Genomic DNA, 26536 nt, shown 5'->3' on the forward strand with positions numbered 1-26536 from the left:
CATCTCTGCAGTAGTTCTTCAGTGTTGTGGCCTACGCCCACCAATCACCAGCTGCTTCATCAATAGCTTTCCCTCCATCACATAGGTCCAAATTAGGAATGTCCCATCCATCCGCTCAACCCTCCTCTCTGACCTATCACCATCTCCCCTTTCATCTACCTATTGCATTCTCAGCTACCTTACCCCACACCCCCTTCCCATTTATCTGTCAGCACCCCCAGCCAACAAGCCTCATTCCTGATGAAGAGCTTATGTCCGAAACGTCAATTCTCCTGCTCCTCGGATACTGCCTGAGCTGCTGTGCTTTTCCAGCACCATGCTCTCTAATCTCTGGCATTTGCAGTCCTCACTTACTCCTTTCAATGGCACGATCATAGCTGATTTGGCAGTTCATGCTGCAAGTACTCAAGTTCATGATGGTGAGAAAGAACAATTGATTGGAAGTGGAGATGGTAAGGAAGCTGCCATGGGTCACATTGCCTGTCAGCCTCTCCTTTCTACTCCTGCCAAATCCAGTTTGCTGTAGTTTTTGGCTCCTTACCACAGCATACTATTTACTAACTTCCACCTAAACAGGAGAGAAGCACAAACAGACAATATAATAAAAAGCAGAAAGGGAGAGGTAAGAGAAAAAGCGACATCATGACATCAAAAACAGGCAACAAATGCCACAATCTTCTCTGTGGAATGCACAGGAGCCTGATCCACTACTTTTAAGAAGGAAACTACTTTGGATTCACAATACATAATAAAATGGAATGCACCATTTAATATATTTCACTAACATTACAGAATACCTATATATCCTTCCACTTCAATCACATAAAAATAATTTAATTACATTTCTAGATGCTGTGTAAAGACTGCTTTTACCTTAATCTTGTTTTTTTTAAAAAATAAATACATTTATGGAGGTAACAGGAGATAAAACATTATAAAGCAGCATTATTTCTCGGAAACATCCTTTAAATTTGAAATGTAAATATGACCACTATATACAAATAATTAAGGAGACTAATACACTTTTGTTTCAGACAGCCATCTTGTTGGCTGACGCTTCGGCAACACTGAGGAAAAATGAAATAAGTGAAGTACAAACACAACTAACTGGATTTTATTTAAATTTCTCATTTCATCGTGCTCTTTCACCAGTCTTTTAATTTGCTCAATCCTTCATATTTTGACTTCTTCATCACTGTAATCTCCACCATTCAGTATTTTCTAAGGCACTAAACAATGTGTTGATCATAAGATGTATGCAAAAATGCAGAACAGGTCAATTCAATGATCATTCTTCATAATTATGTAGTACAGCAATTTTTCATGGCCAACTTTTTGTTCAAGTGTGTGCTGGACAAACTAGTTACAGAATCCTCGTCTGTTTCTTCATCCAGTCTTTTCCTCACTTCCCTGTGGAATGGAATCAACAGTCAATGTAAACAAAAGGGCAGATATATCAAATATAGTTAAAGTTATAATAATACTAACTTACAGTGAAAAGGCATGGACTGAAGTTTGGAATTATTGTGCATTATAAGGAGAAGGAAAATCTTCTATTGGTTTCAATGATAATTAAGAATTTGGAACTCTGGCACAATACCACAGTAACCAAAAAGATATGATATCTTTGTTTTGTATCTAATTATGGTACACTTAAATTATCAGTGACTAATGTTTAGTCTGAGTGCCTAAAAGGGAAGAGCATTCCTGTCCACAACACAAATATCTTTTGCCTTTATAAGCACAGAAGAAAATCATTTGGATAGATAGCCAATTGACAAACAACTACCACTGTCATTTAACTATTATTCAGAAATGTGATATAATCAAGAAGAACAGAAAAGTCTTAAATCATAACTGCAAGAAATGTTTTCACTCAATGTGCAACTTGGTGAAATTTAGATCATGGTCAGAAGATCTAATATGGCAGTGTTAAAATAAAAGCATTTGCAAAGTTAGCTTCTGATACTGTTAGCAATTCATGGACAAGGCCATCAGAAAGTCTCAATTTCAATCATGTGTTAGCTAGCGCAGCAAGAGAAATATTACAATTAACTTCAGCAGCCTTGAATCAATGAAAAAGCAAACATAAGTTCTTGATGCTGAATACTTTCAAGAAGCCCCTATCAGAAAATCCAGGCCAGTTGATATTGAGTGAAAATGCTGAGCTTAATGATGCTTTAATGGTCGAGAGCTTGTCAATACTCTTGCATATAAACTGAGCCAAGAATGAATTAGAGGAGGCAGTGGCATAGTGATAATGTCATTGGATTAGGAATGTGGAATCCAGACTAATGGTCTGAGGCCACAGACCCAGACATTATAGCATGGAAGGAGATCATTTGGCTCATCATGCCTGTATCAGTCAAAAACATAACTACACTCATCCCATTTTCCAGCTTTTGGCCCATAACCCAGGAGGTTATGGCAACACAAGTAAATATTTATATACTGCTTAAATGTTCCAGAAGTTTTAGACTCAACTACCCCTACAGAATTCCAGACTCCCATCACACTCTGGTGGAAAAATTCTCCTCTTGCATTCTACCACTTCACCTAAATCTATGCTCACTCATTATTGGTAAAAACAATGACTGCAGGTGCTGGAAACCAGATTCTGGATCAGTGGTGCTGGAAGAGCACAGCAATTCAGGCAGCATCCGAGGACAGGCAAAATCGACGTTTCGGGCAAAAGCCCTTCATCAGGAATAAAAGTTGACTCACCACTAATGGAAAAAAGATGACACAACTGGGATGAATTCCATTTCCCACTGCTCTGCACAGCTGACCAGCCCAGTGATATCTCCAGCAGTTTATGCTATCCTTCTCACTATTTACCAATTATTGTCACATCTGCAAACTTCTTGATCATATCTGTACATTTATGTCCAAATCATTAATGTATACAACACACTGCAAGGGCCCCAGCATGGAGTCTTGCTGAACCCCACTAAAAACAGACTTCCAGTCACAGAAATTGTTCTACCATCATCCTCTGCTTCCTACATGTCAATTTTGGATCCAGTGCGCTACTTTGCCTTGAATTCATGGGGTCCTACTTTTTTGACCAGCCTGTCATCAGGGACTTATCAAAAGCCTTACTAAAGTACATGTAAACCAACACCAAATGCATTACCCTCATTAAAACTCACTGCTATCATTGTAAACAAAATCAAATTCATCAAACACCCTTAATAGATTCATGCTGACTATCCCTGATTAACTTGTCCCTCCAGGTGCAGACAGAATTCTGAGGGACAGAATATTTCTAATGATTTCCCCCACCACTGAACCTAGACTGACTGATCTGTAAGTTCTTACTCTTCTCTTCCACTCTTGTCTAATAATGCACTGATTGGTAGAGTAAAGGAAAATCCAAAGGGTTGATTTCAATATATGAAGTGTGACAAAATAAATAGGCAAAGAATCAGGCCCATTAGGTAGCCTGGGTGTGGATCTGGAAGATGTGAGTATAGTTCTTGATGAGCACTTTATATGGGTATTCACAATTGAAAAGGATGACACATCTATACACATCCGTGTGAAGCATTGTGAAATATGTTAAGGCCCTCACGGGTTTAGTGGCTTTAAAAATGAATACAAGCACAGCTATAAATGGCAGTTCTCCATCCTCCAGCACCATACCGTGACCAGAAAAAATTTGAACGTTACAGCCTAGGTTCTTGATTCTGGGGTTTAGATCATAGTGGTGCTGGAAAAGCACAGCATCCAAGGAGCAGGAAAATTGACGTTTTGGGCAAAAGCCCTTCATCAGGAATAGAGCAGGAAGCCTCCAGGATGGAGAGATAAAATATACGTCCTCCCTTGCTTCCCTCAATTGCCTGGAAACATCTCATTTATAGCTGTGCTTGTATTCATTTTTAAAGCCACTAAACCCGTGAGGGCCTTAACATATTTCACAATGCTTCACACGGATGTGTATAGATGTGTCATCCTTTTCAATTGTGAATACCCATATAAAGTGCTCATCAAGAACTATACTCACATCTTCCAGATCCACACCCAGGCTACCTTTATGAATCCTAATGGGCCTGATTCTTTGCCTATTTATTTTGTCACACTTCATATATTGAAATCAACCCTTTGGATTTTCCTTTACTTTACCAATCAGTGCATTCTTATGCATTCTCTTAGCTTTCTAACTTCCCTTTTCAAGTTACCCCTGCCATATTGAGCCCTTTGTATCTACCATAAGATAATTTTTTTTCCCCTCCAATCCCAACCTTTGACATCCAGGGTTTTCTGGTCTTGCTTACACCCTTTGTCTTTATACAAACATCTTTGCTCTCTGTACTCTTACCATTCCTTTCTTGAATGCCTCCCACTGCTCTGACACAGTTTATCTGCACGTAGCTGCTCCCAGTGAACATTTACCAATCACATCTTTACCTTATCCTTTCCCTAATTTGGAACTTTTATTCATATCCCATCCTTACCTTTTTCCAGAATGATCCTAAATATAACTGAGTGATGGTCACAACCACCATAGTGTCCTCCTGCTGATACAATGTACATCTGGCAAGCTCATTTCTGAATATTAGGTTCAAACCTGCTCACCTCTCTGGTTCGGCTTTCCACATTTCAGCTACAAAAGGTTCACCTGATGCATTTAAGATTTTTGTTCCCTCCTACCTTGTACATTAGAACTATCCCTGCTAATATTTGGGGAGTTAAAATCCCTTACTATTACTCCCTACAGTACACATCAAACAACATGCTTGCCCGTTTTTGTTTTTGTTACTTAAAGTCATAGAGATGTACAGCATGGAAACAGATTCTTCGGACCAACCTGTCTACGCCGGCCAGATATCCCAACCCAATCTAGTCCCACCTGCCAGCACCCAGCCCATATCCCTCCAAACCCTTCCTATTCATATACCCATCCAAATGCCTCTTAAATGTTGCAATTGTACCAGCCTCCACCAATTTCTCTGGCAGCTCATTCCATACACGTACCACCCTCTGCGTGAAAAAGTTGCCCCTTATGTCTCTTTTATATCTTTCCCCTCTCACCCTAAACCTATGTCCTCTAGTTCTGGACTCCCCACCCCAGGGAAAAGACTTTGACTATTTATCCTATTCATGCCTCTCATAATTTTGTAAACCTCTATAAGGTCACCCCTCAGCCTCTGACGCTCCAGGGAAAACTGCCATAGCCTGTTCAGCCTCTCGCTGTAGCTCAAATCCTCCATCCCTGGCAACATCCTTGTAAATCTTTTCTGAACCTTTTCAAGTTTCACAACATCTTTCCGATAGGAAGGAGACCAGAATTGCATGCAATATTCCAACAGTTGCCTAACCAATGTCCTGTACAGCCGCAACATGACCTGATCTTGCCAAGAAATCATCCTTCCTCACTTGTACAATTGATTCTTTGATCAATGGTATGACTGCCACTACCTTTCATCCCAATCCTCCTGTCAAGACCCCAATCTCCTGACAAACCATCCCAACAGCGTTAGCAACTTCCCCATGAGGATATTGGGCCTGTTCCTGTTCAGATTTAACCCATCCATCTGGTACAGATTCCCCCTCCGCAAAAACCAATTCCACTGATTGGTTGTGAACCATGAGTCATGGACAAGTTAGCCTGGCTGCACCAAAACTATGGGGAACTGGGCAAGTCCAACCTCACAATGGTATCAGCCAGGCTTTCTAATTGCATGCTTATCATAGAACATAGAATATAGAAAAATACAGCGCAGTACAGGCCCTTTGTCCCTCGATGTTGAGCCGATCCAAGCCCACCTAACCTACACTAGCCCACTATCCTCCATATGCCTATCCAATGCCCGTTTAATTGCCCATAAAGAGGGAGAGTCCACCACTGCTACTGGCAGGGCATTCCATGAACTCATGACTTGCTGAGTAAAGAATCTACCCCTAACATCTGTCCTATACCTACCACCCCTTAATTTAAAGCTATGCCCCCTCGTAATAGCTGACTCCATACGTGGAAGAAGATTCTCACTGTCGACCCTATCTAAACCCCTAATCATCTTGTACACCTTTATCAAGTCACCCCTAAACCTTCTTTTCTCTAGTGTAAACAGCCCCAAGTGCCTCAGTCTTTCCTCATACGATTTTTCTTCCATACCAGGCAACATCCTGGTAAACCTCCTCTGCACCCGTTCCAGTGCCTCCACATCCTTCCTATAGTATGGCGACCAAAACTGCACACAATATTCCAGATGCGGCCGTACCAGAGTCTTATACAACTGCATCATGACCTCAGGACTCCGGAACTCAATTCCTCTACCAATAAAAGCCAGTACACCATATGCCTTCATTACCGCACTATTTACCTGGGTGGCAACTTTCAGGGATCTGTGTACATGGACACCAAGATCCCTCTGCTCATCCACACTACCAAGTATCTGACCATTAGCCCAGTACCCCATCTTTTTGTTACTCTTACCAAAGTGAATCACCTCACACTTACCTACATTGAACTCCATTTGCTACTTTTCTGCCCAGCTCTGCAGCTTATCTATATCCCGCTGTAACCTGACACATCCTTCCTCACTGTCAACAACTCCACCGACTTTCGTATCATCCGCAAACTTGCTCACCCAACCTTCTAGCCCCTCCTCCAGGTCATTTATAAAAATGACAAACAGCAATGGTTCCAAAACAGACCCTTGTGGAACACCGCTAGTAACTGCACTCCAAGATGAACCTTTACCATCAACTACTACCCTCTGTCTTCTTCCAGCCTGCTTCTTCATGCACTGCTGAACATTATGCTATTGAGTCTTGACTGCAGTTTTTAAATGGCCTTGGAGTCATTTTAACAGAATGAAAATCTATGCCTAAATTATACCTACCTCACAAATCAAACGATCTTTCTTCAAAAAAAAAGCTGCCCCCAATGGAAAATTGCTGAGCAAAGGACTCTTTAAATAAAAATGTTCTGTTATTATTACTAGAAATATTTTCTGTCTCTCTCTTTCTTTCATCCATGTACATTTTGGGCCTGAACAGCTCTGAGAATATACAAAAATTTGCAAACCTGCCCAAAAGTAAATGAACTGGAATAATACTAAATTGTTTTTTAGTAATAGCAAAATTCAATCTCTATCTCATTCACCCAAGCAATCTACACATATTCAGAAAAATAGAGATGCATAGAATTCTTCAATACAATGGGATACAAGATGGTCATTCTTATATACAATTTATCTGATGCAGAAATAACAAAAAATCATTCTCTGCTTTTTCACATCAATTATTCGGAACATTTAACATTAAAAATATCTCTATATAACAAAAGATACAAATAATCAGAAAACAGCAGAGGAAATCGCTATTCAGAGTTGAGCGTGAAGAAGCAGGTAGCACAAAGGAGTATTGTTTTATATTCATGCTCAATTATGCTGGAGTTCAATTTCTGCCATGACTATATTGGAACACAATGAGTATAAACCAAGCAGCTTCCTAAAAGGCTGATGAAAAAAGTGCAGGATGAATTGCTCAAGATTATTCTTGTAAACCACCTACCAAATACAGATAGAACAGTCATCTGTCCAGCCCCTTTTTCAACACATTCAATGTAAAATAGAAATAGCAAAAATATCTTAACATAAAAGTGAGGACCAGTAAGTTGAAGAATATGTATTTGAGATTATGCCCAGAGTAACACGATCCTTATATGACGTCAAATTTCTCAGATCCCTGTTAAATCATAGCAAGACATGAAATGATTTCATCATATCTTCATGTTGACAAGACTCGCAGTGTCCATATGGTAAATAGCAATTTTTTTTAGATATTGATATTGCACTCAACAAATAACAGCCATGTTACAGCTGGATGATACCCACCTGGATTATAATAACGTTCTATGCAAACCAAAGTTTAAAATGCAGGACAACGGTTCAACTTATGAAAGAAATTTGCACATTTTACATTCCTCTCATCATTCACTGAAGGAGTTTGTTATAAACTCACATAGCTACTACATGTTATTTCAAACCATTTTTCAATTAATTATTTTGAAATATTAGTTGAAAACCCATTGAGGTATGTATAGTTTTGCAATTTGCTTGCCAGATAAGTAAGGATCCCCACTGGTGTTATAGTGTGAAGTATAATGTTTACAGCAGTATAGAACCCAGAATCACAGTGCAGTATTTTTGGTAACAGGAAATAAATATATTATTCTTATTTTGAATTCCCTGTAACTGTTCATAAGTGGTGAGGGTAGGAAAGTCAATTATCACTGCTTCCTCTCAGACGTGACTACATTAGCTTTGTTTGTCTCTGCTCAGCCTCCCAATCCAATCCTACTTGTTGACTTGTAACTTTAGTCCCTAACATATTTACATCCACATTGGCCTTAACTAATGAGATACCAAAGAGAAATTTACATTTGGCCAATTAAAACTATCCCAGTAAATCCGTATCATTTTTTTTTGCTCAAGTACATCCAGGCCAAATACTTTAGGTCTCTTTTTAAATCACTCTCAATAGAAATATAATGTAAAATTCTCCCTTTGCCACCTGAGCCAAAAAACAAACAGCTCATTAGCCAGGGACATTAGTCAGAGTTTGGATGCACCATTATCTACACATTCTATCAAAGTGCCTTTGACCTTTTCCTCGAAATACTGGATGTTTCCAGTGGCCTGCTGAGCTGGATAATAAAACCAATACTTACCGAGCAAGGTGAAGCACTGCTTCAATAATATTTGAGCCATCTTTGGCACTTGTTTCACAAAATAGCGCATTGTATGTCTGTAAGAAAACAAAAAAATGAAAAAGACTCACTCTTATATTTAGTAACCTTAATGAAAACATTATAATAACAAATAACAAATAAATCACAACTTTTGACTTTACACACCCACTCTCCAAATTTAAAACAAAAATATTCTTACTGTCTCAGCTAATTGCTTGGTAATACAACACTCAAACATTGCTAGGAAAAGAGACAAAATTCAAATGTTTTTTGCCTTGTACTCCTCAGGGCTGACATGTGAAACCAAACTTTGAAAGGGAACCATAATTCAGAACACTTCCAAAGAGACTGCTAATTATTTGAAATGGAAATACAGGTTGTTCTGCTAATGATCAATTTTAGCACGCTGATTAAACTCAGTGAGGGCACTGCCATGGGGAAGGTAGCTTCCATAATCCTTTCTCAATGAAAAAGATGCAGAATATGCATAAAGTCCTTTTGTTACACAGAAGATGGTCCTGTTTGTTAATATTTGTAGTTTCTAATTCACAGAAATAAGTCCGTTATAACCTTAAACTGGTTTCTGATGTCATTCTTATCACAGTCTAGATATCTGGTAAAATGCAGTCCAATTGCAGAATGAAATCTAGTGTTAGAGCCTAAGCTTTGAGTTTTGCAAGCACAGGTTAGACGAGCACAGTCAGCAAGCTCCCCACCACATTCAGTCAAAGGGATATGTTGTCTGCCTGTCTTGAAGTATACAGCTTATGTATCTAGCATAACACTGACACTAAAACTCAGAAAGCACATTACTGGTTTGTGTAGTAGGCAGAATGTCTTTTTGGCTTGATGACAGTAAACTTGTTAGTGGAGAATAATACCACTCATGTGTCTACTGCAAAGTAACATCTGGCTTCACCTGTTGTTCAAACATTTTGAGATGTCTTCCCCATCCCTTTCAAAGTTTGGTTTCTTGCATTCCAGTGCTAATGATTGATTCAGTTCTTTGATTCTCACCATGGCCAGTTTCTCCCCATAGCTTGTGGGGACTGATTTCTGTATTTCTTGAGATGCTCTGTTTCTTAGATCTGCCTTGTTCCCCACCAACATAATAGGAATATTCTCATTGGTTGAATCCTTTAAATTAAGCAAAAATGAATAATATTATCATAACATTTCTTTATAATCTCAGATAAATTATCACTATGTTTTCCCTGAATCTGTTCATTGAAAGCCACCTTTTTTGTAAAATCTGGTATTGAATGAAATTGGAACCTGAAACAGCATTATAATTTTGCCAATGTTATATGTAGGTGATGTGATGTTGCTAATATAATTATCCTTTATGACCGCAAACAGGATATTTTGAAATTAATGAACTCTTTCTTCTTTCAGCTTTTATTTTTTATCTTGACTCCGATTCTCTCCCAGATGAAGCATTTAGCCGTTTTAGATGTTGCTCAAGTGCAGTGTGGGTCTAATATTTATTTTATGTATTTATAGCTGTTTTTCTCTTAATTCATTTAACTGACACTCTTTCTAAATATAATTTTAAAAATTGAACCATAATCCCCATGGTGTTGCTTGAATGCTCAATGCTCTAGGATGCAAGGGTGGATTAGAGTCTGGCCCTCTAACCATAGGTGGTTATAAGTGCAGGTAAGCACATGAGTGCCAGGTGGGCTGATTAAAAGGTCTACCTAACCATCACTCATCACCTCCATCCCAACTCATACTCTCAATTTACCCTTTGCCCTCAGAATCCCTCCATATTATATCTATAGTTACTCATCCAGTATTCAGTATGGCCAGATCTATGGAGCCAGATGGAGATGAAGTTAATAGCAAAATTTAATAGACCCCTCACTCTGACACAAAACTGAAAATAACTCTCATTAATAAATTCTAAAATTTTAAAAACCCAATCAGTGTTGAATTTGTAATATAAAAACTTCTAGTCAATAACACATCAAAAATTGCTAGTCCTTTAACAACTCTTCAAGCCGGTGATCAAATTTTAAACTCAGTCACTGTTAATTACACAGGTGCATTTCTAGTATCTGAAACTCAGCCAAGCATTCACAATGATCCAGCTGCAAGAACATACTTAAGAAATATGAACAAAAACTCTATTGAAACTGCTAACACTATTAGCTTCAGTCTGTTTATTTTAATATTTAAAGGACAAGGAATTAAAAGAACTTCACATCATGACATGTAAACCAAGTTTATATAATCTTCAAGAGTCTTCTGTCAACTCAATAAAATTGTGAATCTCACATTGCAAGTTGCCCTTGGAATAATGAAAATGAGCTTGGTTTGAACTCAGCAATAATTTCAAATGGTCCTGCTGAGGTTGGCCTTCCTGACTTTGTGATTCATATCCTGTCCACTTCATGACAGGAAGAATGTAATGTCAGAAATCTGGGTGGAACCTCCACATCCAGTTAGAGACATCCAGGCCATTTATAAAGGTCTCTGGAGTTGGTCCAACACTCCAGCATTATACTTTCCTTCTCTTTTCTCATTGGTCTGAAATGGCCCTGTAACCTTTGGTTCCTTTAAATTTAAAATTTTCAACTGTCAAGTGCAGGTCATCATCAAGCCTACCTGCTCTGATTGATTGGAAAACCATAACGCATGATGCCAATATCATGTTTGAGTTATAAGCCAAGGGAAAATGCCCTCTGCAAGCTTTTGGGTTCCTGACCAGCTGCTGGTTCACCTCACAGTGGGCAAAAAACAGTTATATAGTAAAAGATCTGCCTAATGACTCTCAAAGTTAGTCTCATGACTCTATTCTGAATCAGCATAGTTGCTTGAATAGATATAGTACTGAGCATAAAAGTGAGGAATAATTGGTTCCACAGGTTGGCACAACATCTAGGGCCAAAGGGCCTGTACTGCTCTGTAATGTTCTATGTTCTAATGCTGTATGTTGGCTTTCAGTATGTTGTATTTCGCAGTATGATTTCTTTGCATAAGGCATTCCCAAACTGAACCTCGTCTTGGTGACAATGAAATGCCACTTTGGTTGGAGTATTTTTTCCAAACTTAATGTGGAACAATGCATAAAAGCAGGAGGACATGTGCTTGAGGTTAGGTCACGTTTTCCCATGTGATTATGTTCTTCTCATCTCATCACACATTCATGCATGGGTAGATCACCACATTTAATGGGCAGAAAATTCTTTCCTCTGCCAGGACCTTCCAGGCTCCAACATCCAGACACCCTGTTTAACAGTCACCTGGACAGCACTTCATTCTCTGCAACCCAGGAGCATCCCTTAGCCTCTCATCACCCCAATCTTTCCTGGAGAAACCAGAGACCAGGCAAAAAATGGCACCACACATTAGCAAAGCCGCCCTTGAGATTTTCCTGGAGGCTGCCCACAAGTTATTTTCCCTATAGATGGCAAGAAGAAATTGTCTGCCCTGTGAAGAACAAGAATAGTAAAATGGCATAAGAACAGGAGAATGATGCAGTGGACATTACACACTGGGCATCGCAATATCAAAATAATGTTCCTAAATTATGCTCCAAGCATGCTTTTAATAGATTAAATATTGTGGGGACTGTGAAACAATTTGATGAAACGTGCCGCAGGACAAGAAGGCTCAATATTGACAGAACAATTTGTTTTTCCTCTCATGAGGTTACACTACCTTGTAGTGACTATCTAATAAGCACAAATCTACTTAATATGGAAACAAGATTATTCACCTCAATCATGTCAACCCATTCTCGTACATTGAGGAAACTCTTTTCACACGTGATATCATACAGCAATAAAACACCATCGGCGCGTCTAAAATAGGATTTGGCAATACTCCGAAATCTGAAAAATAAACAACATGACCATGGCATCCACTTCACAGCTAAACATTTCATTTTCTTAAAAAGTAGTACATTGCTAAATATGTTTCTAGAACCATTAACACATAATCAATAATTACATTTTCTTTTCTTTGGCAATTGTTTATGTTCATTAAGGAGAAGTCTTGTAAACTAATTTCAGAACCTCCACTGCAAACTTCAGCTCGGCAGTGCCTATAGTTTCAGCACTTTAGATACTGCATGCGCGCACAATGCTGCAGGAACTACCTCAGGTAACATTTTGATGCTGGACATTAGGAGAATTTTCAGAAGTACATGGAGTCAGCAGACTGGGAGAGGAATCAGAGTGTACTGCTGCTCTGATGCCAGCAATGCCATTATTGACCTCTGTGCTCCAGCTAATGCCCTCTCAAACAAGCACCACCAAACATGCATTCAGTCAGTACTATTTGAAAGGGGGCAAAAGAATGTACTTATGTACATCAAATGAACCACGGTTCAACACCAAGGACAATTAAAAGGATATTAAGGTGGAGTCTAGTCATGGAATCTATAATTACAAGTATCCTTGAGCTGTAGCATATGAGGGAGGTGGAGCAGAGAGAGCAGAAAAGAAGAAAAGCTGCTTACTGAGAGAGGACCAAGAATGCACAGGGAGAGCACAACTGGATTTTCATAGAGTTGGAGAGATTTCATGGGACTCAATTCACACGTGAATTCCATGGGACTCATTTGCAGGATTCCCTACCCGTTGTCTCCAATTTTCAACAGTGAAGATTAATGGGACAAGTTGGCTCAGATCTCAAGCCTCTGACAATGGTTCAAGTGTTGGGCAAAGCATGACATGGAGGGTGGGGGAATAAGATGGCATGGAGAGTTTGTGGGAACTGGAACGGTGTGGGACCTGTCACAGAGTCCCAGAGCACTGAGGCAGGTCATTTACCCAAACCTCCTCAGCACGTTGTAGTCTCCGTTGTTCACTCGAAACTATTTCTGGGGGTAGCAGAGCCAACTCAAGCAAGCATCCGTGACCTTGTGTTATGGACCAGGCCAGACCCCCATAAAACGTTTCAAGAAGGTAGCTCAGACCCTAATTATTTTAGTTGTTTTAAGCAGGTGTAATGTGGATATTCTAGGAGTGATGTAGCTGACCCAACCACTTAGTTTTAAACAAAACAGAATTTATCTTGCAAATGAATCTCAAACAAAAGAGAACAGAATATAGAATAACTTAACTATTTAAAAAGCCAATTGACTCTATGCTCAGACCCTAATTATTTTAGTTGTTTTAAGCAGGTGTAATGTGGATATTCTAGGAGTGATGTAGCTGACCCAACCACTTAAAAAAACAGAATTTATCTTGCAAATGAAACTCAAACAAAAGAGAACAGAATATAGAATAACTTAACTATTTAAAAAGCCAATTGACTCTATCGCAACTTAATGAAGCTGTTCCAAATACTTGCAAACATCCCCATAAACAACCCATTGGCAAAAAATGGTAAAATTAAACACAGGTTCTTCGGAGAGATGTCAGAGAGAGAGAGAGAGAGAGAGAGAGAGAGAGAGAGAACCAGCATGGAGCTGTTTCCTTGAACAGCAACCTCAAATATTGACTGCTTGCTCAAACCAAACTAAACCAAACCAGAGAAAAGCTGAGATGGGAGAAATGACCACTCCCCTTTCATTGTACAAGTCTTTTGTTTTCAAAATTTGAAAGCCTTTTACCTAAGGCAGTATCTGTTAGCTACAATCAAATTGGTCCTAACCCATACAAACCAGACAGATCAGAATCTATGTGTTTATGATCCCTCTGAAAAAGAAACTAAGGACAACTTAACCTTGTTAAAGGAACAGCATTATCACACTTAAACAAAAGCCCCACATTTCTCACATTTTCTCCTGAGGCAAGCATGTTGAGACAAGAAATTTATCAACCTGCTACCTGCTTCAAAGGTGAAAATCTAAACCAAGTGTGGTGTTTTTGCTTCACAAGATAGGTGCTTATGGAAATCTGCCACCTTTTCAGGCAAAACAGTAACCTCAGAGCATAGTGACATTGGCACCGTTGATAGCTATGAAGATGAAGCATGGCAATGAACTTCTTAGCATTGGGATCCTCCCAGTGTAGAGAAAGTGTCACCTTTTAACTTCTCCCACACAAATGCAAAAGTAAAAACTGCAGATGTTGGAGTGCAAAACAAACAAAGTGCTAAAGATACTCAGCCGGTCAGGTCTGTGCAGAGAAACAGGGTTCATATTTCGGGATGATGACCCGTCATCAGAAAGGAACTATTGAACTGCAGTGTGGTCTAAGTAAATGAGGAAGAGAAAGAAATACAAAAGGGCAGCTGTGTGATTGGATGGATGGCAAGAGAGATTAAATTATGCAAAGTGAAGGAATAATGAAAGAGATTAAATAAAGTCATCAGCAAAAAGGAACAAAATGGAGGCAGCATTTATAATCAAAAATCTTTGAATTCAATGTTGAGTCAAGAAAGCTGCAGAGTTGCAAGTTAAAACGTGAGGTGACATTTCTCAAACATGCATTGAGCTACAGTGTACCAAGAATAGAACAGTTGGAGTGAGAGTAAGGTGGGGAATTAAAACGACAAGTGACAGGACACTCACAGCCATGCTTGTGGACTGAACAGAGGGCTTGGGAGTGAGTTCAACAACTTCAGATCACAACCTCTGAGTCCACTTGTTTTGTTTCTTTTGTTCATGTGTTTTTTTTTAATCTTACTTCACATGGCACCTGGACAGTTGTTATTCGGTTATTCCCACCTCATCTGGCCACATCCTTTCTTTCTCTACCTGTCCCATTTGGCCTTTGCAGCATAAAATCTTGTCATTTAATCTCTTCTGCCATTCACCCTATCACAGACATTTACATTTGCTCTCCTTCCCCGCACCCCCTTCCACTTATTCAATATCTATTATATATTCATTGAGCTGAAACATTAATGATCTTTCCCTTCATAGATGCTGCCTGAGCTGCTGAATGTGTTCAACACTTTTGTTTTTAGATCAACATCTCCTAGCTTGATGACTATGAACATTCAGGGGAAAGGCAAACTCTCTTTACACCTGTAGACGTGAGTACATTGTGTCCTCTCAGACCAGAGAAAAGCAGGCAGAGCACGCATGTAGCTTTGGCAGGACAGCGGTCTTCTCTCATTGTGTAGGGGCTGTCAGTGACTGCACACGTTTTGCAGACAACACAAGTAAATGAACAGATAAAATACAAATGCATTGAAAAACAGTGTGTTTATGCCTACTGAACTCACTAGCATGGGAGTGGTGTTACTTTCAGATAAAGTTAAGTAGATAAAAGGTTTTTTTCTTAAATTATCACTTACATGTAGCATCCCAACACACTTCTGCTTACTGACAAGGCAGGAGAGTGTGTTTCAGGTTGTAATTAACCCTCTTTTGTTTTCAATACCTTAAATTGTTATCCTGCTCAAAAGCTAATTAACAGATGATAAAACGTACACGCAACATATACACTTGGTTTTAATGTATGTGTAATTTTGTCAGTTTAAAACTTGCTCATTTCTATTTTACCTCTCTTGACCTGCAGTATCCCATAACTGCAACACTGTTCGTTCTCCATCAACAATTAAAGTTTTCATCTGAAAATCAACTCCTGTTTGAAAAATAAGAAGGACATGGAGATAAGTGCATGCTGCTCTCAGTGACAGGCAGTTTTTTGCTCACGTCCTGATAATACCCAGCTACAGTCATATATTCTCAATACAAGGGAGGCAATGTTGACATAGTGGTAACATTAATGGACTCGCAATCCAGAATTCTGGGTTAATGTTCTGGAGACATAGCAGATGGTGAAATTTACATTTTAATAAAATCTGGAATAAAATGCAGGCCCAATGGTGATCACTGTCAATTCTCATAAAAGCCCATTTGATTCATTAATGTCCTTAAGGAAAAGAAATCTGCTGTCCTTACCTGGTCTGACCTACGTGTGACACCAAATCCTCAGCAACATAGTTGACTCTTTACTGCTCTCAGGGCAATTAGGGATGGGCAATAAATGCTGGACTAGCCAGTGATGCTCATATCGTGACCAAATTTTAAAACTCAGGCATTTCTATACTATCAGATTGCCTGTCTAATATCAAATTATGGGTGCTTTAAAATCTGGTTCAACTGATCACTTGGAAGATTAAATCCATTGCTTTTGATTCTCACCATCAAAACCTACTCAAAATCCGAAAGTTCTGGATTCTTTCAGCATCTATAGTTCTATGCTTTATTTTCTAAATCTGTTCCCTCGCCACTGACTCCAAACTGTCCTTGGCTCGTTACACAGGCTGAATCAAGTATGAAAATGCTCTGGTATTCTGACTATGAATTATGTTTTAAAATCACAAGATCATCATCAAGATTACTACTATCTACCTCCAGAAGATTGTTTACCACAGTGACATTTTGTATCTGCACATTCCTTACCTCTACAGTCGATTCAAACATCATTCTTCCACTGTGTATAGCTGCATATATTCCAATGTGCCCAAAACACAGCTGACTGCATCCTATTGCACACCTCATATCGTCCCCCACTGGTCAATGCAGTCTGAGTCATCCATCACATTTAATTCAAAATTTTCATTCTCTTGCTCATTTTCACTCACTCTGCATCTGCACCCTCCAGCCTTAAGTCCTTCCTTCACTCTTTGTTTCATAAACCCAAGCCTGCCTCCTCTCTTGGACTGTACCACTGATGACAAACCCATTAGCTGCCTCAACTCTTCATTTCACATCTGAATTTGAAATCTACAGATGCAATAATGAGATTTCTTTGCCTATTATCCTATAATTGAATAACCGTTATGTTCTGAAGTCCGTGAATTGTACAAGACAAAAATATTTTCTCTATAAAAATACTGTAAACATTTTAACAACCATGGGGAGCAATATTATTGAATATGTAATCTGTAAACCTAAATTCAATATATCATTCGGCTGTAAATTTAGTATCAGCTTTAGGTATCCGTGTAGATTCATAAATCGGATTAACATTTCAGTGCTCTGCAGGGGGAGGACTGCAATATCCAGCAGTGATGTCTTTAATCTGAGACTGTTTAGCCAGCCTCTCCTCTCTGAGGTAGATGTACAGGATTCATGACTCTATTCAAAGAAGACCATAGAGGTTCTCCTGCTGGCTTGGTCAATAACATCCATCACCCAATATCATTAAATACATGGCTGACCATTGGTGCTGGGGCCTCAACTCTTCACAACTTACAGATATGATTTAGAATGAAGAGACCAATGGAATGGTGACTAAATTTATTGATGACACAAAAATGGTTAGGAAAATGAATTGTGAAGCAGACATAGGAGCTGACATAGATACAGCTTTAGAGAGTGGACAATCATCTGACAAATGGAGTATAATATGAAACAGTGAGAAACTGTCCATTTTGGCAGAAGAAATAAAAAGGCATACTATCGAAATGGTAAGAGCTTGCAGAGCTCTAAGACGCTGAGAGATCAGAGTGTTCTCGTGCATGAATCATAACAGGTTGTGCAGGTACATCAAGTAATCGGAAAAGCTCATAGAATGTTACGGTTTATTGCAAGGAGAGTTAAGTGCAAGATGAAAGATTATCGTGGATATGCAGAAATGCAGAGTTGAGATTATAATCAGATCAACCATGAATTTATTGAATGGTGGAGCAAGCTCAAAGGACCGAGTGGCCTACTCTTATTCTTTGATGGTATGTTCAGAACTCATTCAAGAGCTTTTACAGTGAGACAAACAGCACTTAGGGAGACAGGTGCAGAATGGTAATGTCACTGGTCCAGTAATCCAAAATCCGCGACTGCACTGGGGACATGGTTTCAAATCCCATCAAAGCACATCATGAAATTTCAAATCACTAAGATTTGTAAATGGAGGACAGCTTAATGGCAACCACTATTAATTGTCATAAAAATCCATCTGTCCCTTAATATCTTCGAAGCAAAGAAATCTGCCATCTTTACTTGTCCAGACCTGCATATGAGACCAGATACAAAGCAAGGTGGTCAACTCTTTACCAATCTCTGAAATGACCCAGCAAACCATTCTGTTGCAGGGCAATTATGGATAGTCAATAAATTTTGGATTATCCAGTGATGCCCGCATGTCATCATCAAAAAAAGTAAAAAAGTAGGCATTTTCATCAGTTCAAAGACTACCCACTGACTGCAGCATTTGAGATGGGAGAGGTGGTGTCTCCTCAACATTTCAAACATTTGGAGCAATGGAGATTCACTGTCAATAACTTCTGGGTTTTCAACTTATTTGTGCACATGCAAACTTCCAAGATGTTGGCCCAGTGGAATATTATAGCAAATATTAACATTTTCCTTGTCATTAACACTGCAAAAGATGGGTCATCATCTGCTAATTAATTCCATTGGTTTTTGTGGATCTTCAGGGTCAAAGGGTCTGTTCCATGTTGTATGTCTCTATGACTTAGTCAGCTCTTCCCAAAGCTGGGGGTGTGGTTCAACATCAACTTGAGAAGGTTGAGCCAGCAAATTTCATAGAAATCAAAAGCATATGAACAATATAAACAAGTAGAAACTGAATCACTGGCCATTCTGGCAGATGTGTCTAAAACAGGCAGCCACTGAAATGCTAATGAAGCTGACTGACAGTGGAATAAAGATAGGAAAAAGTAAAAGGAAGCAAGGTATTTAAACTGATGAAACATACCTAAAGTGGCACTGGTGTTCCCACGAAACTCATTCTTGCAGAGTCGTAGCAGAAAGCTTGATTTGCCCACAGCTGCATCCCCAGCAAGCACTATCTTGAAAGTCTTTTCTGACTGAGGATATTTGAAGTTCCCAGCTGTGCTAGTAGGCTGAATAAAGGAAATGTTTCAATCAGAAACCACTTTGTTCAATTCAAAACACATTTATGAGTCCTGAACCGAGCAAAATAAGTACTTTTTACTGTCAGGCAAATCAATTAATTAGTCTGCTCGCTAATTCACATGTTGCTCCCATCTACTCAGGTGATTGGACAGTCTGATTGGAAAATATATTTTTCTACATTCCAAGTTGTTTTAAAGAAAAGTAATTAAATTCAAATTATGTCATGTACTTCCATTTAAATGAGGTTTAGTGACCTAATGGAAAAAATAAAACCAGCTCTTAAATAGTGCTATTGCGAATAGTATTTAATAGCCACCAGCGAGAATTTAAGTATCAATGTTATGGATTTATTTTCCTCCCTCTTTCTGAGACCATTCATTTCTACTGACATGTGTTTTCATTTCTATTACTCTCATTTGGCACATTTATCAAAACAGATATTGTTCATACATGAATGGGAGTGAAAGAGTTGAATTTACATGACCAATATTCTTCAGCACTGGCCAAAACTTCTATTTTTGTCTTTTGCTACAATGCTTCTACAGGACTCTTCCTGAATTTATGACAGCGTAAAGGAGGTCCACAGAAGTTAGTGGTACTGTCATCTACGGGAAACTTAACCATAGAAAGAGAAAGGATTGGAAGTGGGGATAAAGGGATGAAAAAGAATCTTAAATTTCACGCCCACCCCTGGACTTACTTCACCCACCAGCTGCAGTCACTGCAAATTGGACATGAAAGTAGAGAGATTACATACCCAGGAGACAACTATGCTAAGTCTCATTGATATTAGCTAAGTCAATACTAGTAACAGACTGATTTGAATTATCCCTGATGACACTGGGAATTCAGCATTCTTTTTTAAATCAGGGTTATAAATAAAGTCTAAATAAATACAAATCAACAACCACTTGATTTGCATTAACATTTTAAAAAATGGAACTAACAGAGGTAAAGTGTTTTTCAGAAATACGTAACAAGTATTACCTGTGGTGAAAATGCAGAGATACAGCGCCGTGAAGAGGAGACTCCAGAATTGCTCCGACTCACTGCTTGCGAGGGTTTCCAGTCCAAAACAGTGTTTGTACTGTCCTGGCTAAAAGCCATCTCATCCTGCGTGTCGAGCACCTACAAAGAATTCGCAAATATGCTGTAACCCACAAGAGCTAAAAGTAGTAGACCACCTCCACTGACTCTAACAATAATCATCAGTAACTACTCCAGCAACCGCCTCTAGGCAAACAATAAGAGAAATAGCAATTCATTTTTATGAAATTAGTTAACAAAATCTATTAGCTAGGACACCAAGAAAACTGCACCATTTTTCATCAAATCATAGCACAGGATCTTTTACTTCGACCAGAAGAGTAGATGGATCCTGTGTATAGTGTTTATCTAAAAAAACAAACAGCACTTTTGACAGGACAGCATTGAAGCCTCAGCCTTTGCAATGTGTTAAAGTCTTGGAGTGTGGTTCAAGTCCACAGTCTCAGAGGTTAAAGCACTACCATGTGCCAAGACCGACATCTGATGAGCTTTTTACCCTTAATTTCATTCCAGATGTTTCAATCTAGTAGCCATCCTCTTAATAGCATGACGGCGCATACAGAATAGAGTGCTGAGGGGATGCTCGCATTCTCACTCTTGCAGTTTTTCAGATGAAATATTAAAGAGAGGACATGTCTGTCTTTTATTAGTGCACGTAAAGAAATCTTTTTCCAACTTTCAAAGAAACAGTGTAAATTGATTCAATTCTCCCACCAATATTCAATGCACATTCAACTCTATCCTAATGGATAACTGCTTTATTTATCTCGCTATTGATTGTGTGCCTTGTTAGGTGTACATGTGCTGATAAATTTGCCCTTAATGTACTGCATCAATTGAGTAGTACAAAGCCTGTGATTCCTCAGAGTAAGATAATAATCTCAATCAATAGCAACCAGTGAGATAGGTAACAGAAGAGGATCAGAGGGATATTTGAGGTACCACTGAGCTCTGAAATGTGGTTTTGTTAGCAATCTGAAAGCAGATCACCAGCCTGTCCTTCAAGCACAAAGAAAGGGGGCAGTATAGAGTAGGCAAAAGGATAAAGCAAACAGAAAGGTACATTTTAATTAAGTGTGGACAATCTAATAACGTTATGAACGTGGGGTCAAAAATGGGTTAGTTATCATTACGGTACTTTGCAGCCAGTTTCCATAGAGTAAATTATGAGTACAAAAGATCCTGGGAAATCTGTGCTGTAAATTGTTCAATTCCAAAATAGTTCAGTTCTATTATGCATGACATACTTTCTCAATACTCGAAGAAAATGAAGCTTAGAAAGATAAGAGGAGTATGCTATGCAGTTCCTTGAGGCCATTTCACAATTTAATTAAGTTATTGCTAATCTGTATCTTGACTCTATTTACTGGCTTTTGTTCTATGTCCCTCGATATCTTGACCTAATAGAAGTCTTTTGATCACAGTCTCAAAGTTTTTTGGATATGTTTTTTTCCTTATTTCTACCATCTTTTGTGCAAAAAAGCTACTTCCTGATTTAACTTCTTTTCCTGCTGTTTTAAGATTGCGCTCCTCATGCTGGATTCTCCACCTGAATCTGTATCTGCACAAGTAGATACACAGTATTTTACCCTCCAGCTTCTAATTAAACACAACATGGATAAAGGGGAATCTTGTGGATATGCTGTACTTAGATTTGCAGAAGACAAAATGCCACATCTAAGGTTGCTATGTAAAATAAGTGCATGCAGTTTAGGGGCTAAGAGAAATGGTTCACCTAACAGGAAACAGATTGATTTTGAGGTTGGCAAGATGTGATAGGTGATGTGTCATAATGATCACTGATGTGGGTTCAACTAGTTACAAATTGTCTCAACAACATGGATAATGGAAACAAACATACAGTAGCTAAATTTACTCATGAGACAAACATAAGTAAAAACATAAATTGGAAAAAGGACAAAAGGAGTCTACAAGTAAGTAAAATGAGTAAGCAAAAAAACTGGCAGAGAGCTATTTTTCACAGGATTCACATTCATTCACAGCATATGGGTGTACTTATTGCTCATGTCTTAGGGGGCAGCAAAGAGTCAATCACATTGCTGGAGTTACATGTAGGCCAGACTAGATACGGATGGTTGTCTCCATTCCTAAAGGGCATCAATGAACCAGATGAGTTTTTCCTGACAATTGACAACAGTTTTACAGCTACAGTTAGACTCTTAATTCCAAGTTTTTACTGAATTCAAATTTCACCATCTGCTAAGGCAGGATTCGAATGCAAATCCCCACTGAATTATCTGCATCTCTGGATTAATAGTCTAGTTATAAGGCTACAAGGCCATCACCAACCTTCAAGGGAGTAAAGTGGCTGCTTTGGTAGGAAGACCAAAAAAAAAAATCACATATTCTTTAAATGGTAAGAGATTGCAGAATGCAGTGGTTAGAGAGGGTTCAGAGAGTCCTTTTACATGAATCACAAAAATACACAGAGGTAGAGCAAGTGATTAACAAGTCAATGGCACATTGTTGTTTATTGCAAGGAGAATTGTAAAATAGGGACCGCTGGATGTATATCTTGTCTTTAAGAACTCTGTCTGTTGTATGTAGAGAAAGTTAGTCTGCTCTTGATTTTGGAAGCTGCACACAGAAATAATTTGGTTTGCTGTAATGTCTGTTCAGAACACATGGTGTGTTTTAATGTTTTAAATAAACTAATCCACAGTTGATCAGTCACTGATGATAAATTGATATTAGACCATTATCATTAACATGACATGCTGAACAATAATGCAAAACATCATGCTGATAAGGCCTATAATGTCAGCAAGCAATTTAATCTACGGGCAAAACACATGGTCAACAGACTTAAATCAGACTAAAATACATGTGACAGAGCTCAAAGTCTTTGTTCAGTACAGTGTCATAGAGTTTGAAAATGTAGATTCCTTCTAAGCAGACCAGTCTTAGTTGAGAGACCTGTTTAACAACTAACTGAGAAAGGCAAATGATCAGAGTGCATACTGGATCAATATCAAGAAAATGCAGGTTAAAGGCATATTGTCAGAATGGCAGTAAAATTCCCTAGCTTATATTGGAACAAAGCAGAACTAACAAAAATCAACACATTTGAGTAGCACTCAGAACTATGGCTTCTAGATTCAGTGTGTACAATGCAAACAAACCAATAAAATTTTCTTAGCAACTGGGAACAAAGTTCTACACAGATTTAATATGTCAGAACTAACAGCTAAAAGATTCCCAAAAGATCTGGAATGCAATAGAAGACCAAATTAGAGATAAAGTAAACGTCTATATTCAGGATTAGAATTTATGTCATTCAGACGAAAGTCCACAGAACCATGATCATATACAGTGAAAAGGGCTCATTTTGCGACTCTTCAGATAAAAGATACCCAACAGAATTATTCAGTTGGTAATCACGGTCATCTTTATAGAACCTTTCCAGAAAGATTTGCTAGAAAAACTAAAAATGTATTGTGTCATAAAGTGTCAAAGATTGTGTGGCCTTCTTTAGGCAATAAAGAAATACCAAGCTTTCAAACAATTTTGACAGGTGTGTTGCAGAAAGGCCATTCACAGAGACAGTGTATTCGATTAAAGACTGATGCAGCTGCAAAGAGTTGTGCACCAACCTTAAATACACCAAGCACAAGGAGTATCTTCAAAGTACAAAAGACCATCAGGTATCCTATCAGAGGTGTATACAGAAAGTGACCAATAAACCAGAATCTGACAATATATATAATAAAACAAAGCATGCTGAATACATCTCTCATGGAAAAATTAATGTCATCACTCTATCTGAAATGTTTGCAAAACTTCATGCTGTCTGCCCTAAGAAACTGGTGACTATTAGTTACTGGATAAGAGTAACACCAAGTTAATTGTCAATATACTAACTCTGAATCTTTTTTAAAAACTTGTGCCAAACATGGAAAGCCATGATGAAACCAGCAAATATAAAATTTTCAGCATGCAACGATTCATCAGTTCCATGTGGAAGATCAATAATGGCGGTGTGTAAGTACAATCAATCTGCCTGGATGTTAGTTATTCTCCATCATTGACGACTGCTGGACCAGCAATGGCAGATATATCAGCATGCTCTGACCTAACCCTGGTCATCATTCATGAAATTAGTCAGACATCAGATGACAAACCAAGATCAGAAACTTTGCATTCCATTTCAATTCAAAACTTAACATAAATAACCAGAACTTTTTGATAAAAGTGAATTTCAAGGAAATAGATGCCTCACAAAAACATTGACGAGCCTACCTAATCAACAAAAACTGGACAATTGCATTTGCTCTGGAAGTTCTGTCTGCAGTGCAATTCAGCTACTCAAACAATGAGTTGGAAACATTTGCCTGAGTTTGTGGAATCATACATTTTCATGCCTATCTATTCAATAAAAGATCTGTGGTGGAGACTGACCACAAATCACTGCAGGTGATTGCGAAAACCACTGCCAAGATTACACTGTTCACCAATAAAAAGCCAAAGTAATGACTATGAAATTTGGTTCAAAACAGGTAACCTGATTATCACAGCTATCTTAGCTCGGCTAACAAGAAGATATACCTTTGGATCTGTAAGTTGACTTCATTGGCATTGAACTTGAAGATGTTTTCCAAATTTACTTGATACATTGCGCACAATGTAAGAACCAAAAGATTCCAAACTACAGAAATTATGGTAAAACATTACTTAAGGAATGATTCAGTTCAGCATATTCATAAACAAGATGTGTTCCAGAGGACTGGAGCACAGCTAATGTGGTTCCTTTTCAAGAAGAATGGTTGGGATAAACAAGGGAATTTCAGACCAGTGACCATCAGTGGTAGGGAAACTAAGGAGAACATTCTGGAGAAAATTAATCTCCGTTTGGAGAGACAAGGTTTGATCAGGGATAGTCAGCATGGGAGATCATGCCTTACAAATCTGACTTTTCAAGGTGATGACCAGATATTTAGATCAGGGTAATGCTGCTGATTTAGTTCTTATAGGTTTCAGCGGGAGGGGAAATGAGACAAGGTCCCACATGGGTCATTGATAAAGAAGGTAAAAGTACATGGAATCCAGGGTAAGTTGGAAAGATGAATCCAAAATTGGCTTAGTGGTAGGAGACACAGGGTGGTGGAAGATGACAGTTTGCTTGATTAGAGGCCGGTGTCCAGTTGAGTCTCACGGGGATAAGTGCTGAGCCCCTTGTTGTTCATGAAATATATCTGAGAATGTGGGGGGATGATAAGTAAGATTGCAGATGACATGAAGGTGTCTGAATGGCTAATAGTGAGGAAGAAGGTCTTAGCTTAAAGGAAGATATAGACAGATTGATCAGATGTATAGACCAGTGGCAGATAGAATTTAACCCTTAAAAGTGTGAGGTGTTGCACTTTGGATGATGTAACAAGGGAGCACTCAATGAATGGCAGAGCACTAGGAAGCTCAAAGGAGCATGGTAATCTTTGGATGCTTGTCCACGGATCCCTGGAGATGACAAGACAGTAGTTAAGAAAGCAAATGGGACACTTGCATAGATTATAAGAGCAGGGAGGTCATGTTGGTGTTGTACAAAACTTTGGTTAGGCTACAGCTGGAGTACACAAAGCGAGGTGCTGTAAAAGCACAGCCAGTCAGGTAGCATCTGAGGAGCATGAGAAGGGGCGATGGTGATAGGTTGGAGGGGAAGGTGGAATGGATAGGTGGGAAGGAAGATGGACACGTAGGACAGTTCAAGAGGGCAGTGTTGAGTTGGAGAGTTGGATCTTGGATGAGGTGGCGGGAGGGGAGATGAGGAAACGGGTGAAGTCGATGTTGATGCCATGTGGTTGGAGGGTTCCAAGGTGGAAAATATGGCGTTCTTCCTCCAGGCAATGCCTTAGTTGAAGGGTCAATGATCAGGGCGCAACATCATAGTGGGTTTGAGAAAGACCCAGAGTGTTGGGAATCTGGACTGTACTGCCTGGGAGGCAGGAACTCTTACAAGCTTTAAAAACTCTGTGGATGAGCACTTCACATGACATAATCTTAAAGGCTATGGGCTAAGCGATGGAAAGTGGGATGAGCGT

The 26536-nt window shown here is 38.9% G+C and overlaps 1 protein-coding gene across 1 annotated transcript in view; it reads right to left on the reverse strand.

Moving 5' to 3' along the window:
- Positions 1-319: 319 nt before the first annotated feature.
- rasef (RAS and EF-hand domain containing) overlaps positions 320-26536 on the reverse strand; it is a 76074-nt gene continuing 49857 nt past the window's right edge. The window contains exons 12-18 of the mRNA XM_043712826.1: positions 20421-20561; positions 19273-19420; positions 16110-16191; positions 12426-12540; positions 9719-9838; positions 8681-8757; positions 320-1410 (exon numbers count right to left, since the gene is read on the reverse strand). Of these exons, the coding sequence (XP_043568761.1) occupies positions 1302-1410; positions 8681-8757; positions 9719-9838; positions 12426-12540; positions 16110-16191; positions 19273-19420; positions 20421-20561 (792 nt within the window). The 3' untranslated portion in view covers positions 320-1301. The remainder of the gene's footprint in view (positions 1411-8680; positions 8758-9718; positions 9839-12425; positions 12541-16109; positions 16192-19272; positions 19421-20420; positions 20562-26536) is intronic.

This window comes from Chiloscyllium plagiosum, chromosome 2, assembly GCF_004010195.1.
Source record: "Chiloscyllium plagiosum isolate BGI_BamShark_2017 chromosome 2, ASM401019v2, whole genome shotgun sequence".
Lineage (NCBI taxonomy): Eukaryota > Metazoa > Chordata > Chondrichthyes > Orectolobiformes > Hemiscylliidae > Chiloscyllium > Chiloscyllium plagiosum.